General features: G+C 52.2%; 1 protein-coding gene across 2 annotated transcripts; it reads right to left on the bottom strand.

Moving 5' to 3' along the window:
* Positions 1-917: 917 nt before the first annotated feature.
* Positions 918-7,393, bottom strand: MAP1LC3C (microtubule associated protein 1 light chain 3 gamma). Of its 2 annotated transcripts, XR_007123192.1 has the most exons (5): positions 7,247-7,393; positions 7,089-7,144; positions 6,820-6,926; positions 1,479-4,119; positions 918-1,207 (listed from the first exon to the last, which is right to left on the bottom strand). XR_007123192.1 is itself a non-coding variant. In XM_047705779.1 (4 exons), the coding sequence occupies exons 1-4, from the start codon at positions 7,302-7,304 to the stop codon at positions 3,831-3,833; spliced, it is 510 nt and encodes a 169-aa protein (XP_047561735.1). In that variant the 5' UTR covers positions 7,305-7,393; the 3' UTR covers positions 1,254-3,830. The 2 variants fall into 2 exon arrangements, 1 of the variants encoding a protein (XP_047561735.1); XM_047705779.1 differs by lacking the exon at positions 918-1,207 and having other exon boundaries at positions 1,254-4,119.
* Positions 7,394-16,625: the final 9,232 nt, after the last annotated feature.

Genomic DNA, 16,625 nt, shown 5'->3' on the forward strand with positions numbered 1-16,625 from the left:
AATCAATGAGCCCAGCAGCCTGGAAATGCTGTCCTTCCCGGACCAAACAACAACAATGAAAAGAAACTTCTTTTTTATATGATTTATCCCAGGGGATCTCTCTCTCTCTCTTTTTATTTTTTTTAAGATTTTATTTATTTATTTGACAGAGCACAAGCGGGGAGAGCAGCAGAGGAAGAGGGAGAATCAGGCTCCCCAAGGAGCAGGGAGCCCGATTCGGGACTCGATCCCAGAACCCTGGGATCATGACCTGAGCCGAAGGCAGACGCTTAACTGACTGAGCCACCCAGACATCCCCACTTGAGATCTCTTGATGAGAAGATCATTACCATAAACCTGGACTAGGGGATCAGCAAACTTTTTCTGTAAAGGGTCCAATAGTAAACATTTTAGGCTTTGCAGGTTATATGGTCTACATCACAAATTCTCAACTCTGCCATTATTGCCTAGAAGCAGCCAGAGACTATGGAAGAGAAATGGTGAGGCTGCATTCATTCCAGAAGTCCTTTACTTACACAGATAGGCCCCTGTCCGATGGCTACAGGCGGCAGTCTGATGGTCTCTGGTCTAGGCGCTGAAGGCAATCGGATCAGCTTTAGCTCCTACGTTTGCCGAGACAGAAGCGAGTGCGTTCTTATCTGCCCTCCTTTCGTTTTATGGTAGTGGGGAGAGGGTGGCTAATGACTTTAAACAGGCAGCAAAACCCAAACGGTTTCCTCCCTGACCTGATCACCGCGGAAACAACCAATGGCACAGTCCCATAATTCTGGTATCTCCCTCTGAAGCTGACGGTGCAGGTTCTCGAATTTATCACCAAACATGAATTAGCCAAATGTGCTCAGCATTTCCGGGAGCCGCAGGGAATCCAGAAAAGGAGAGTCACAGTCCACTATTCTTAAGCATTTGTTGTTGTTGTTATGGTAATAAGACATAAACACGTAATCGGAGCAAATTCAAACGTCCATAGGTAGATAATTTATTAAAACCGCATGTGACACTTGGTTAGGCATTTGGGAAGAATGGAACCTGCATACATTCTTCTGTTACCAAAATAAATTCCAGTTGGCTCCAGTACTTCAACTTAAACAAAGTGAAATCATTGCTGCTAGAAGTAAACTCAGGATAGGTATACATTGTTTCTAATCGTGGAGTAGGAAGAAAGTTTCTGTTGAGAAACCAACCTCAGAATCCACAAGGAAAAGACAACCTAAGGATAAAAAGCGGCTACGTGAGAAAGTCTGCCATAAACAAGATAAAAAAGAACTGGGTGAATATTTTAATACTCATGGTGTACAAAGAGTGAATTATTCAACTTTGTGAACTTGTAAACATCAATAGGAAATGATGAATACCATAACAGAAAAGTAGTCATAATTTATCAAAGGACCCATTGCCAGTTAATCTTATGCATCTGAGTAGATGTGAAGAAAATAAAGAAAAAAAAAAAATCCCACCCCAAATCAATTGAGATTCATCACCTAGGGACAGGTCAGCCGCAGTCTTGGTTCCCTGGATCACGTGCCCCTCACTGCTCCTTCCGAATACGGCCGTCCGGGAATCCACACTGAGAGAGGCCACATGGAGCCCCTCCAGGCTCAGCTGAGCCCAACCTGGAGTCATTTGGGCCCAGGGGTCCGATGAGAGACCGAAGAAGCCTCTGGATGATCCCAGCACCCAGCTGCTCAACTCACTCCCAGTCTTTTGGGTCTCCCAGCTGAGTCCCCAGATGTCAGGGGGCAGAGACAAGTTGTGGCCACTGTGCATTTTCGGAAATCCTTATCCACAGATGCCACGAGCATAAAAATAGCCCGGCTGGTTCTATGCCACCTGTGAGTTTTGGCTGGTAGGTGAGACAGCAGCAGGACACCGAGCACTGTCCACCACAAACCAGGCAGCCAGAGGCTGACGCAGGAGGGAAGCCATACTGGGAACAGTCTTGGACATGGAACAGACCCCAGGAGCTCACCCGGGTACAGCCCAGCATGATGACAATCTTAGATGCTGGGTTCAAGAGCAGGCATGGAAACGGGTAAGGCTGAGAGCAGGAGCACCAGCCGCCGGCACCGGCGGTTAGGTGGCTATCCAGCGCCAACCACCTCTCGTCAAGCTCAGAGTCAATCCGGGGACATGGGTTCATTCCGGAAGAGTATTTATTGCTCGCGGCGAAGCAAGAGGATCTGTCTGGACGACGAGTCTGGGAGGCGTGTTTCACTTGGCAGATGGCAAAGAGGACTCCATGAGTGGGTGTTAGAGGAAGTGAGTAGAGCCGTCGAGGGGGCAAGCCAGGCAGGGAGAGGACAGCCAAGGGCAGGAGAGAGGGCAGGCTGGCCACCTGGGAGTCAGGAAAAGCAGCCTGGAGCAGGACAGCAGATCCCGAGAGTGAGCGGGGGCCACAGGCCAGCTCTATGCTCCTGGGGGACGTAAGGGGGATCACACCTTCCCTGAGCCTCTCTCTCCAGTTGGAACACTTCTCCTTTCCCGCTTAGCAACCTTAGAACAAACTCCAAATACCGTAGCAAAGTTGACCTTGTACACCTGGCCCCTGGCTAAGTGCTCTCCCCCTCCCCTACTGCCACTGCCCCAGAATCCCCTCTGATTGTAAAGCTCACATGTTTGGACCTGCTCGGCCACTTTCCCTCCCTGGCATGATCCCAGAAGCTCTGTCTGGCCATCCTGCAGTGAGGATTAAATCTGCGAATCACCTTCTGTTTTGTCCTACTTTTCTTGATTGTACTTACAAGCATCCAAACTCATCTTGAATATTGTCTTTCCTCCCTCCCTTCAGTCGAAGGGACTCCTGAGGGCTGGGACCTTACCTGTCTTGGTCAATGTTGAATTTCCACGACCTGGAACAGCGCTTACCGTTTAGGAAGTGCTCCAAAAAGGTATGTTGAGTATACACGAGCAAAATTCCTTTCCCGATGAACTCCTATCCATGCTTCAAAACCCAGCTCGAGCTGAACACCCTGCAAAGCCTTCCCTGCCAAATACGCTGGAGCTCGCTGCCGAACCAAACATTCACCAACATTTGTTGGCCAAGCTCTGCTGCGCTTCCCACTTTGCAAGTCTCTGCCACGGGCTGAGCCAGTGAACGTGGGCTCCGCAGCTTGGCGGCCAGCTGGAACACGCAGAGTAACCCCCTCAGATGGGGGCTAGTGCAGAGAGTGAGGAGTGCGGGCAGCTTCTAAAGCCAGACTCCCCGGGCTCCCATCCCAGCACTCCCTGCTGTGTGTGAATTTGGAAACGATTTTTGACCTTTCTGGGCCTCCGTTCGTCATTGTGTACTAAGGTCACAATAATCAGCCACAGAGGGTTGCGATGAGGGTGCCTGGCACGCCGCAAACAAGCACAGGGTTTCCGTGACTTTATACTGAACGGGGCATCTTAGGCACAAACACACAAAATACAATCTAAGAGGAAATAAACGGTCAGGTGAACACAGTGGAGACACAGCGGTCATCTCTGCAAGGACACAGAGGAGGCCCCCGCCCCCAGATGAGCCCGTTCACACCGGCTCCACATGGGGGTCCACAGGGACCGGTCCACCGCCCGAGGGTCCCTGTGACCAAGCCCACATGGGACTCCTCCCCACACGGGGCTGAACTCAAGCTCCCCAAGGGCCTGCCGGCTTCCACCACCGAAGCCACTTAAAATCCATCCCCAGCTCATCACCGAAAACCGTCACACAAGCTCACCGTTTCTTACTCGGAGGAGACTCAGTAGGTACAGAATTCCCAGGAGCCACCCGCTGTCTCAGAGGGTACAAGAGCATGGAGCCCCACAAAGATACCGGGACAGCCGGACCTCCTGTCGTGGGGGGGCGTTGCCGATCACAGATGGGCAGCGTGGCTCCCTGGATGGCCCGACACACACGCAGGAGGCGGTCCATCCCTCCACGGGTTCAAGGACTGGTTCCTGACATGTTCTGGAGAGAACGGCAGGGTCCGCCCTGACCCCGAGCAGCCGAACATCTCCTGGGAGGCGTAGGTCACGTACACAAAGCCATCCTCGTCCTTGTAGTCCCTGTAGACTTCTGCCATGGTCACACTCATGCTGACCAGGCTCTTGTTGTTCACCAGCAAATAAAAGGCTTCAGTGGCCCCGAGGACCAGGCGGCTCCTGGGTGTGGAGGAAGGAGAGGGCAGGAAGGGAGAACTTTAAAGGGGCAGGGAATGGGCCCCTGACCCAAGGCCGGACTTAACCTCTGTTTGCCGCAAACACGTCTACCCAAGGAGCCCACCTCCCCGCACGAGTGCACGGTCCTCAAACTTGATAGTTCCCCACGAGGGCTGTTGAAAGTGCAGATTCCTGCACTCCACACACAGGTTCTTTTAAAAGTTTTGTTTGTTTGTTTGTTTGTTTGTTTGTTTGTCTGAGAGTGTGTGAACAAGCAGGGGGAGGGGCAGAGGGAGAAGCAGACTCTCTGCTGGGCACAGAGTCTGATGTGGGGCTCCATCCCTGAGATCATGACCTGAGCCCAAGTCATATGCTTATCTTAACACACTGAGCCCCCCAGGCGCCCCTCCAGACCCAGGGATTCTGATTCAGCTTGTGGGATCATGACCCTCGGGAAGACTGAATTGCTCCCTACTCCTTTCCTGCAGATTTAAAAGACCATTAAGTACTCCCAGTTGGGCCGAAAAGGCAAGGCCATCCTATCACTAACTAGGAGACATCTCAACACAAAAATGCTAAGCGAATAAGCCGGTCCTTGCTCTGAAACTCAAGGTCTATACATCCCCGGACATACAAAGGCGATTACAGTATCTCCCAGCATCTCACTGTTCAACAGCCTTGGGATGACATTTGGGAAGGTTGCTGCTCTTTCTCCACCTGCCACCTCTCCTCCCCTCTCAAGGAGAGGGAGAAGCGGCAAAGTTCAGTTGGACGTGCTGTAAATGTCAAGGTCAGTCTGGGGCCTGGCTCATCCTGGGGTGGAGGACAGCATGACCATGGGGACACCCAGGCAAGGGTTCTGTCTCCCTGCGACACCTTCCGTTTGCTTGGAGACGCAGGCACAGCCTGCGCTCTCTGGTCTCAGAGCTTTGGACTTTCTGAGCTCTCGGTCTAGGCGGCTGTGGGACACAGGTGGCTGGAAACTGACTAATTGGACAACCGGATAATCCCTCCCAACATAGCCCCATGTTCAGCTTTGACAATTGCATGGGTGTTCGGGGTTAAAGAAGTGGCTGTACAGTGGAAACGGGTGGATCCGGGACAAGTGCATGACCTTTCTGAGTGTGCATGACCTTCCCGAGTTGGCATGCCCACCTCCTATCTTTTGCCTTTTCTTTCTCCCTCCCTCCCTTCCTTCCTTCCTCTCTCTCCCTTTTACTTCCTTTCTCCTTCTCACTCTCCCTTCTTTCCTTCCTTCCTTCTTTTTTTTCTTTAAGATTTATTTATTTATTTGAGATAGAGAGAGAGCATGAGCAGGAGGGATAGAGGGAGAGGGAGAGAATCCCAAGCAGACCCCCATCAAGTGTGGAGCCAGCGCAGGGCTCGATCTCACAACCCTGAGATCCCAAACTGAGTGGAAACCAAGAGCTGGACACTTAACCACCCAGAAGGCCCTCCATGCTCTCCTTCAGTGAGGGTTTTGGCATCCTCCCCTGGAGAAGGGGGTTGGGGGCAGGGATATTTGTCTGTTCTGTTCACTGTTACAAAGACAGAGTCTAGAAAGAACAGAGAACATAACTGATGCTCACTAAACGTCCTGGAGCACCCAGTGTTGGGATGGGGCGGGGATCAGGGCTGGCGGAAAAGAGAAGATGACCCCTGTGTAGAAAGGAGAAAAAGAATGGCTCTCAGAGCTAAATGGGTTGTTTCTGAGGGAGGTGGGGAGGGGATGTAATCCTAACGTTCCCTCAGCCGCTCTGTTCACACCCGGCCAACGTCGGCTTCCCTGAGGAGAGGGGATCAGGATGCTCTTAACACAACTCATCAGGACAAATGCACACTCGTGCTGAATCCTTGAAGACACGAGCAGCCATGCGGTGTGTGAGGGCAGGCCTCTCCGGACTTTCCAACCCGTAAAGAATCACCCCCCCAGGGTTTGCATTCACATTAGCCCCAAATCACTTTTTTGTTTGTTTGTTTTTTTGTTTTTTGACAGAGAGATCACAAGCAGGCAGAGAGGCAGGCAGAGAGAGAGGAGGAAGCAGGCTCCCCGAGAGAGCAGAGAGCCCGATGCGGGGCTCGATCCCAGGACTCCGAGATCACGACCTGAGCCGAAGGCAGCGGCTTAACCCACTGAGCCACCCAGGGGTCCCAGCCCCAAATCACTTTTATTGAAGCCGTGTGTCGGGTGACACTACTTAACCCTGTTAAGCTTTAAAAATGGCTCCATTTTCTTTGCTGTGTTTTAGCCCCAGGGAGGAGCACGTGTGGGGAAGCCTTCCCTGTCCTCCCTCCCAGAGTCTGAGCAGTTCAGGGAATATTTGCCTTTGGAAGAGGACCCCACTCCCCCACTTTAAAGGTACTGTGTCTCGCCTGGGAAAGTGCAGACTGGGTTTTAAGCAGCGTGTGGAAGAAAGGATCTTCTGGACTCGTTCCAGAGCCAAGACGACCTCCGAACCTCTTAGAAAAGTCAGCGGCTCTTACTCTCTTCACACTGGTTGTCCGTGCGGTTCTCGCACCTGTATAAGCTACAGCATCTTTCCCGCGGCACCGTTCCCTGGGAACTGCAGACTCTAAAAGGCGAGTCACCTTTTAGAAACCTTTTCTCTCTCTTCAGAATGCCCCGAGCCTCGGAACCAAACCAACTAACAAAGCAAACGGAAAAAACCCAGCACACTCCCCGACATTCACTGTGGCACCTACCGGATGACGCTGAGGAACTGGGTCATGGTCAGCTCCTGCGGGACCAGGAACTTGGTCTTGTCCAGCAGAGGCAGGAACTTCTCCCCGGGGTAGCGCTCCACTATCACCTGTCAGAGGGTCAGTCCCTAAGAATGTGACCCTGAGCTCTCACCATCTTAGAAACTCAGAACAGGGAGAGACAGTGGGGTCCCCCCCGCTTTTCTTTTTTTTTTTTTTTCTTTTCAAGGGACAGGGTATACTCCTCTTCAAAAAGCCCAATGGAGTCTTACCGGGATCTTGTTTGGGAACTTTGCCCGGATTCCAGCAACTTCCTCTTGTCTGGTTGCTATGAATATTTCAAAGACAAAAGAATAAGTAAACGGCAAGAGAAGTCTGTAATCTCTTCCCTCTCTCTGGCGACCCAGACAGCTTCCCTTAAGAGTTTTACCTAAACTCTTCCTCTGCTTGAAGGGTCTGAGGCTTTGGATTTTCTGTGGAGTCTGCATTTTGTGCAACAGCTGTGCCTGTGTCTGACTTAAAAAAAAAAAAAATCCCCACAACCGGGACCTAACTCATTCCTCCAGCTGCTTCCAAACCGCCCACAGGAGCCTAAAGGAGGCCCTTATGTAGGGCTGTGTGACATCAGGCCTCCTCAACCCGCCCTCCCCTCTGCCTCCCCGGGCAGGAGGAGGTCAGTCCCAAGGGTGGAGACCGGGTGGAGACCTGCACTTGCTGCTCAGACAAAGTCACTTTGCTCGCCATCAGCTCAAGATATTTCTTTGCTGGAGACACGAAGGGTCACAGTAGAATCAGTGGCTGCGTCATCCAACAGCTACATCTGGGCGAAGGACTCTGGAGAGGCCAAACAGTGGTTCACTAGGAGCCTTCTCATGCTTCAGGAGGGAACCGTCTTGCCGGCGGGCCGGGACTGGGCTACATGACCCCCACAGCAGTCCTGGCCAGTTTTCACGGAGAGAAACATACTCAGAAAGGTACAGGCATTTGTCCAAAGTCACACAGCCAGCAAGAGAGGCAGCTGGGATTAAAGCTCTCATTTGGTACAAAGTAGGGCACACTCCCGTGTAGGCTGGAGTTTTATCTTCTCTGCCGTGGAGGGGGGAAGGAAGCCCAGCGACCCCCCCCCCCCCAACAAGATCTCCCTTCAAGAGATAGACAGAGGCCCATAGAGGCTAACTGTTTTGCCTGGGATCCAGTGGTTTGTAAGAGGCGAGACGCAGATCTCCCAGGTTCCAGCGTCCAGGGTTTGCTTCCAGAAACTTATGCACGTGCAGGCCAACCTCGGGACTCCGAGTGAGCAGATGGTTTCCGCTTCCCACGCCGACTTCCCGGCAGAGTATGGCGGCAGTGGGGTCCTCCAGTGAGCAGAGAGCGACCGGAAGGAAGGTGATGGTAGGTTCTCCACGTTTGCTTCGAGAATCCGAGCGTGAATCTCAGCGCTTCGGTTAATCCTCAGGAAAGGACATCGAGTGATTAAATGGTGGCGTCATCCTCTGTCTTTAGAAAGGGCACATGTGCTCATGGAGCTGGGAGAACAAGGGGGAGGTGTGGACGGCACGACTGTAGCCAAGCAGCTTTCAGAAGCACCATGTTGTTGAAACCTCAGGTGCCTCAGGGGCGGGGGGCGCGGGTCCGTGCACCCTCAGCCAGGGCTCACGGACGTGGGGGCTCCTCCACACCATCCAGTTCCCAGGACCCACAGAGCTGGCTCCAGGCCTGGCCCTCCCAATTCTCACCTCAATTTCTGATCATAGGTAAATCACTCCACTTTATGAACTATGGTTTTCCTTGTTGCAAAATGATTATTTTTACCTGATTAAAATGGTCTGTTTTACCTAAGGCAGAGTGGCTAAGTGGGAGTTGGATGAACTCATTTATGCGAAGCAGCTAGCGGAGGGCCTGGCCCCAGATCCCACGCTTTCCCCACACCCGCCCTCCCCAAAAGCCAGTCCAGCAATCGCACTGAGGCCTGAAGCCTGAAGGAAATAGCTCTGGATTGGGGCCAGGGGAGAATAAGTCCCAGCTGCAGTGTTTGGTCCATCATTATTAGGACTGAGATGTTTCCTAACTCAGGATATAATGGGGGTAAAGGGGTCAGAGAACAAGGGACTTGGGGAAAAAGATAAAATAGGGCCACAGTCCTGGAATGTTTTGTCGTGCAAGAGAGTGGGGAGATCTTGTTTTCCTTTGTGCCAAAGCTGCTTTTTTGAGGGGAGCAGGAGATCCATGGGTGCTGTGGGGCCCCATTGGGCTCCTCGGACGAGGGGCAGGACCAGTCGTCCGGAAGGTGACCAGCGCCAGAGAACATAGCATCGATGCCACAAGAGCTGCGGGGAAGGAGATGGGAAGAGCCGCGAGGTAGACGGCTGGAGGGAGAGCCCGGGCCTGACCCGGAGTCCCGGCTACCGACGTCTTCGTAAGTAAGCAAAGCCCAGCTTTCCTCTTCCTAGACCTGCCCCGCGGCAAAGCTGTGGAACACGGGCTGGTGAAGGTCATGCTGATTCGCACCCACTGGGCTGGCCGTCCCCGCATCCTCCGACCTGGGGCCTGGGCGGGGGTCCTGGGACTGGAGAGAGCGGGTCAAACGAGACATTGGGTGGGGGGGGCAGGGGGATGGGGGCGTGGCTCGCAATGGGGGATGAGGAAGACTCGTTTCTCTCCAGCTATAAACACGCCTGTGTCCCACCTTCTTACAATAGCAACCTGCCAGCCTTCCTTTGACTCTACCAGATATGCGGAAGGTCACGGAAAGAACAATTTTGAGAACAGGCTCGGGTCCCAAATCTGGAGCTTCATGTCGTTCATTAGCAATAGGAGTATATGCTCTCGCCCCTCTCCTGGGGTTGTGTGACAGTGAAAGGTGGGGAGATCCGGGATGTCCGTGTGCACGTGAGAGGGTACGGTGGGGGCTCAGGGAGCACGGATTCTCCCACTACTCCCCTCCTGTGTTGCCTGTAGCCTGGCCCGCTCTGCTCGCACTTCCTGAACCTTCTGCAAGAGCTACCCGAGCTCACTCTTTCCACTGAGCTCACCGCCGGTCTTCTCCCTCTGCTGTGGTCTGGAGTCCATCCTGACACCAGTGCATGATCCTGGGAGGTCAGCACCAACACACACAAGCACCTCTCTTTGATCCTTATTTATGTGATCTTGGATCCATCGGGGTGTGGAATTGTGCAATTTCTCCTTCTGAAAAGTCTCATTTTGGGGGTTCCAGGATCTCACTTTCTTGAGGATTCTTCTCCCTTTTGTCCCCCCACTTCACCACCCCCCACCCCCACCAAACCTGCCAGTTCCCCTTAAGGCTGCTAAGGAGATAAGTGGACTTCCCACTTAACCATAATAAACCCACGTTTATTTATGTGAATAAAAACGTTCACAGAACATCTCTAGGTTGCTTGATCTGTAGTTTTCTGGGGTCTGCTGGAGCTCACGGAAGCCTGTGGAACGGAAGCATACTCGCTGTGTACATTGTCTTCAGTGAGCCCCCCCAACCCCGGATAACTGTGATTCCAACCCCCTTGCTGCCCTAAGCCCTTGCTGTGTACAAACCTTAGAGCCACCAGAGCTCCTGCGTCTTGAACTTGACATTCCTGCAGTCCAACCTCAGTCCTCATCTTGCTTTATGGGCTTTCCTGGGATGACTTGAATCAGTCCTGAGGAGTGCCCTCAGGTGACTCAGTTTCTTTAATGTGATCACAAGTAGCCTGTCCCCTGCCAAGTGTAGATCTGTAGGCTTACAGAGGGACTAGGACAAACTCAAATTGCTTTCCGTCCTGTCCTATGGTGGTCCCTGTCATTCATCCTTCCTGGCTACAAGCTTTTACTCTCGGGGGACAGGTGTGGAAAGTGAAGTGCGAACACCTCGGAGAAGTGGCCAGGGCAGGTGGGAGGGCTTGAGTGGAAGGAAGTCTCCATCAGCGCGTCTGTTTCCGAGAGGGGATGTCCTGGAAGCCTGACTCCTCGAGGGACTTTGCCTGCACTTTGTGGCTTCACAGTGGCCGTGGGGGGTGACGGGAGAGCTGTGTGTTGGGGGGGGAGGTGGCTGCTGCTGCTGCAGGCCCCCAAGACTTCCCCTCCTAGATAGGACTCGTCACATATCCCCTCCTAGATAAGACACATCTGCGAGGTAGACAGAAGTTCAGACTTCATTTCCGTCTATTTTATTTTCTTCATCAAGTGCCTTTTAAGATGCTGCTTACCAATGAGACTTGCTTATCTGATCAACATGGAAGAAAACACTTTATTTTGAGTCAGACCATCAGTGAAAATAGAAGCTTCTAGTTCCCAGTCCCAAATTAGCCACAGAAGGATGACATCACTTGAGCTCAGAATCTGCTTAGTTAGCCTATGAGATCATTTTAATGCTGGAACGTTGCCATCCTGTCCCCAGGACAAAAGGAGCCCCCAGTAGCTATGAAACAACTGAGGGCAAGACCTTGTCTGTCTGTGCAGCCCCAGTACCTAACACTGAGCCTGGCATATAGGTCATGCTCTGTAAAATTAAATGCATTTCTCCGCATGCAAACCGCAACACGGAGCAGTGCCCAGGCACACAGTGGTGGTGTGTGAAACCCAGCACGCAGGGACGGCGGAATTCCTATCCAGACCAGGTGTTGGTTACGGTCAGATGAATTGCGACTCCTTCCAGCAGTGAAACAAGGCTGGTGGCGTCTCTGGCTACTGGGTGACCAGTTGGCCTCCCTGAGGACTCTTGCGATCAGGGCTCTGGCATCGGCTTTGGTCGGGTGATTGGCTGTGGGCCATAGCGCTGTGGGAGCTGGGCCTGGAGACTTGGAATTCATGCTGCTGGGCCCGTGCCTCGCCTCCATCCCATGGACTTGCCCGCGTGCATCTTCCTTCACACATTCGCTGTTCTGACCCTGGGGAAAGTGGGTGTTGGTGGCCAACATCAACTGGCTAACTGCCCAAATCATTCTGTGTCCTTGGCTGTCACATGTTTCCTCGGAGTAGCTGTCTGATGGCATTCTCGTGTGTTATCAAGATCTCCACACTTCACATCTATGCCCATAGGTGCCTCCTCGCGTTTCTTTCCTAGATGTCCTTGTCCCCCTTCTTTGTGTTTTCTTCTTACAGCCCCTGGACAATTAGCCAAGACATTTGCCACCACCCAGAGTCTGTAGGATGAGTGGGCACGCCGCCCAAAGCGCTGTCCAGAAGCAGGACCGCCCCCCACCCCCGCTGACTTCGGGGCTACGTGGATCGGGTTGTAAGGTACGTCAGCTCGCACCGTATCCTGAGCCTACACTTCTGTGGATTAAGTGTAGCCTTCTCCTTCCTGTGTCGGCTGATGGGAAGCAGCCCTCCCCAGCAACGGCCATCAAAGTGAATGAAGGAAGGACGGGGATACAGCAGCAGTGAGTTACACGGGCTCCGGGCTGCCTGTTAATGGAACTTTCTGTGCCCTTGGCTCTGTGGATCTTTTCCTTAAATGTACCCCTTCGGTTTTATTGATTTAATTTAATTAATTTATGTTGTTTGTTTAAAGATTTTATTTATTTATTTATTTATTTATTTATTTATTTGAGGAGGGAGAGGGACAAGCTGACTCCATGCTGAGTGCAGAGTCCAAAGTGGGGTTTGATCCCACGACCCTGAGATCATGATCTGAGCTGAAATCAAGAGGCAGACACTCAACCGACCGAGCCACCCAAGAGCCCCTCCCCCTTCAGTTTTATGATGGATTGCTGCTGCTTATAACTTTGTGGGTCGGACAAAATCTCATAGTGGCCAGGTCTGGCCACGTTTCCTCTTAATGTCCATGGCCAGCTAAGTTTAAAAGATGAATCATTCTCTATTGCAGATGACATGGCTATGCTTTGGGACCCTAGCAGTCTAAATGGTGACTCTTTCCTTGGGACTGACTATAAGCGACCCAACACAACATCTTTTTCCATCATAGATACCATGAGGTCTATGTGGTCATATGGCCCGAGTCATGGGAGCTGGGGACAAGAGTTCTTTCTTGCTGTGTCTACACTCAAAGCTGGCAACATGTTATGTCTTCTCGTATATTGTCATGTGCAGAATATGCAACCTTTAGAACCCAAAAGGCAATCAAGCATTGCCTTTCCTTCTTTGTAGTGGGAGGTGTGCTATGGAAGAATTTGTTCTTGACTACGAAGAGGATGTCGAAACATGCCCAGGCCACTGACTCCCTAAAAGCTTCAAGGATTAGGCAAACCCCTGACTCATTGAAGATTTATGTCCCACCTCTGGAAAGCATGTGCCTCTCATAAAGGCTCCCAGTGTACTCCCTACTTCTTGCTCTTCTGACTGAATCAACATCATATCATTGGTATAGTGGACCTATGACTTGGGACGTCTAGACAATCTTTTTCTCTTCAGACAATAATATGACGGGGGGGGCGGGTAGGAGAATTCACATAGCCTGGCATTATCTGCTCCAAGTAAATGCAAAATGTTTTTAGTTCTTTTTAGTAGGGATGGAAAAGAATGCATTTGCAAGACCATGGGCCATATATCATGCATCTGAAGCTATGTCAAGATTCTCCAGCAAATCTCCTACACCTGGCAGAGCAGCTATGGTGGGTCTTCTGTTTGGTTGAGTTTCCAAGAGCCACCCAAGCATCATGGTCGTGGCATCATCTTCTATATTCCTTGCCAGGACATCAAATCCTTGCTATAGGGAAATGCTCTGACGTCAGTAACTTTTCCCTTATCTAGTTGTATGTTCCATGTCTCCCCACCACACATACCTCCCATCCACCACATTTAGAATCAAGACCTATACGTTCTGTCCTGGCTGCAGGGGTACAATTTGTGAGGTCCTGCCCCTCTCCTACTGGCCATCTTGTGCTACTAACCAGGTTTGGGTCACAACTGAAGCAGCTGGCTGATGTCATACCCTGGACCTAGTCATTAGCATACTGGCCAGTGGGAAAGGTGTGGCAAATGCTAAGCAGGGACACCTGTTCCCTTGTGGGGTGAATGTCTCTGCATGATCTTCAGGTAAGGGGAGGAACTAGCTTTTACCTGGAAAGAACAGACCCAATCTTTCAAGAGAACCCAGGGGCTCAAGAGTTTCGAATTAATTGACTCAGATGTACCTATTCCAAGTCTCAGGCTCCAGTCCTTCCCTGCCAGAAGACTGGCCTCAGCATACAAACACACCTGTGCTGTGAATTCGTCCTTCTCTGCAGTTCTATTATTCTTGTAATTATGTTGTGGCCCTGATCTTCAGCTCCCTCTGTCCTCTGGCTGAAGGGGAGGAGAGTCTTCCTGGGAGGCCCTCTGGATTTCATACTTTGCTTTTAATTGATGAGTAATCAACTTGAGCCTTTCTTTTACTTTCTGGACAGCATCAGAGCCCCCAGCAATAGTTATGCAACTCCATGGTCCTTATAATTACCCTTTGCTTTTTAGTTCTCAAATGCCTGATACGGTGTGTCTCCAGAGCACCCCTTTGCCTGCCGACTGCCCCAGTGCCTTAGCACCACCACAGCTGGGGGATTAGAGTCTCAGTCCTGGCCTCTCACTCAGCATGCACCACAGGCTTCCCTGCCACCTGTTACCCTCACTCATGGAACTGTACCACTTGCTCGTCCTTGGGCTGGGGGTGGAAATTAAGATTATAAATTCATGTCCCCTTAATCCATTGTCTTAGTGAATCCCTCTAAAGAGAGATCAAAAGACACACCTGAAGGTCAGAAAGTTTAAGTAATTTGCTCCAGATCGTCCAGCTGGTGGGATCTGAGCCTGTGACTATAGCTCCATGACGATGTGTTTGTCATTCTAGAATTTTAAGTTAGCTTAAACTAGAGCCATTGCTGTCATAGGGAAGACGCTCCCTGAAATGTCTCCCTAGCAGCTCCCAGTTCACTGCATGACACTGTATCAGTCTCAGATGTCCAACGTATCAATCTGAGATTTGTATACATTGCGATACTGAAGTCTAGTTACCGCCCGTCACCTCATAGAGTCACACTTTTTTTTTAACTTGTGATGAAAACTTGTAAGATTTACTCTCTTAGCAACCTCCCTAATACATACATCATACGATATTTGTCTTTCTCCAATTTATTTCACTTAACATAATGCCTTCAAGGTGAGGAGTCTCCGGGTTCGGGTTAAGACAGACCCTGCGCTGGAATCTCGCCGCGAGACCAAGAACCCGGTCCCCAGCGCTGTTCGCGCACCTGCAGCCGCTGGAAACGAAGGCCGAGCGCTCAGGCTCCGGCCCCGCAGGCAGGTTCTTTTTTTTTTTTTTTTTAAGATTTTTTTATTTATTTATTTGACAGAGAGAAATCACAAGTAGGCAGAGAGGCAGGCAGAGAGAGAGGAGGAAGCAGGCTCCCTGCTGAGCAGAAAGCCCGATGCGGGGCTCGAACCCAGGACCTGGGATCATGACCTGAGCCGAAGGCAGCGGCTTAACCCACTGAGCCACCCAGGCGCCCCTCTTTTTTTTTTTTTAAGTTTGTTTTTTTTTCAGTGTTCCAAGATTCATTGTCTTTGCACCACACCCAGTGCTCCAGGCAGGTTCTTTCTAGATTCTCCGGTGCCCGAGGAAGGAGCCGGGCCCCGCCTCCCCGCCCCGCCGCCCCGCCCGCACGTGGTTCCTCCGGCTTTAAACCAGCGGCAGGTGTTGGCGCTCCGGGCCCACCTGCGGGAGCGGGACCGCGCGGGGCTGCTAATGCCTCAGCCGCCGGCGAGTCGAAAGGGCAGGGAAGTCTAATAGGGAGCGGGGGGGAGCCCCGAAACTGGCGGGGGAGGACTGCAGGCCTTGGCGGGGTTGGTGGCGCGGGGGAAGGAAGGAGCCGGAGCTCGAGTTCCCGGGGGCCAGCGGCGTCCTGTTGCGCTCAGGGTCCGCCCCGCCCTGTCGGAAACTGGGCCCCGGCCCTGGCGTCCGCTGGGAGCCCCGCTTCTGGCATCTTCGGAAGCTGAGGGCGGGTGTCACACGGCCTCCCCTGAAGATCTGCCGCTCGGAGCCCCGGCATTCACCCAGCCTGAACCCATCACCCCGCATCACCTGAGTCAGCTGAATCCCAGCCCCCGGCTTCGGGAAGATTCCGTCTTCTCACTGAGCTTCAGGTTCGATCTTTATTTTATTTATCTATCTATCTATCTATCTACTTTAGGTTTTATTTATTGACTTGGGAGAGGGAGACGCAGACTCCCCGCTGAGTAGGGAGTCGGAGGTGAGACTCGATCCCTGCGACTCTGGGATCACTCTCGGGCCCAGGTGCAGACGCTTAACGATTGAGCCCCCAAGTGCCCCAGGTTGGATCTTTAAAAGTGGAGACAGTTATTTTGGCTTTCCAGTATGTTCGTTTTTTCATTCCAAAAATATTTATTGGCTGCCTCCCGTGGGATGGGCACCCTCCACCCAGTCGGTCTTGGGGATGCAGCGGCCTCTGAGCTCAGGCAGTCCACGGCTTAGTGGGAGGCCGAGGATGACCTGCCATGAAGGGGGTTCATGGTGCCTGGAGAGAACAGGTTGGGGGGCGGTCTGGGTTAGTGGTTGGAGAGGCAGGCTGGGGAGCGCTTCCTGAAGAAGCCATATTGAGGGACATACTTTATGAATGACTAGGTGTGAGTCAGGCAAAGCAAGGCAGTGATGGAGGTGGGGTGTGGGGGTTCCGGAGGTGTCTGAGGCAGAGGGAACAGCATGCCGGATGGCAGGATATGGCATGGCGAAAGAAGGGTTGGAGGCCACAGTTACCGCAGCATTGGCAGCCAGGAGGAAAACGGGGCTGCCGAATGTCATGGGAACCCACAGGCCCTGACACGTGATTCTTATCACAAGGGCAAGGAGCAATCACCTAAGCAGA

The sequence above is a fragment of the Lutra lutra genome, chromosome 15 (assembly GCF_902655055.1).
Source record: "Lutra lutra chromosome 15, mLutLut1.2, whole genome shotgun sequence".
In the NCBI taxonomy this organism is placed as follows: domain Eukaryota; kingdom Metazoa; phylum Chordata; class Mammalia; order Carnivora; family Mustelidae; genus Lutra; species Lutra lutra.

Excerpts from the sequence above, each read along its gene's own strand:
- MAP1LC3C (XM_047705779.1), bottom strand. The coding sequence starts at position 7,304 with ATGCAGACTCCACAGAAAATCCAAAGCCTCAGACCCTTCAAGCAGAGG. Across the intron at positions 7,145-7,246 it reads CAAGCAGAGGAAGAGTTTAG|CAACCAGACAAGAGGAAGTT; the intron begins GTAAAACTCTTA and ends AAATATTCATAG. Across the intron at positions 6,927-7,088 it reads AGTTCCCAAACAAGATCCCG|GTGATAGTGGAGCGCTACCC; the intron begins GTAAGACTCCAT and ends ACCCTCTGACAG.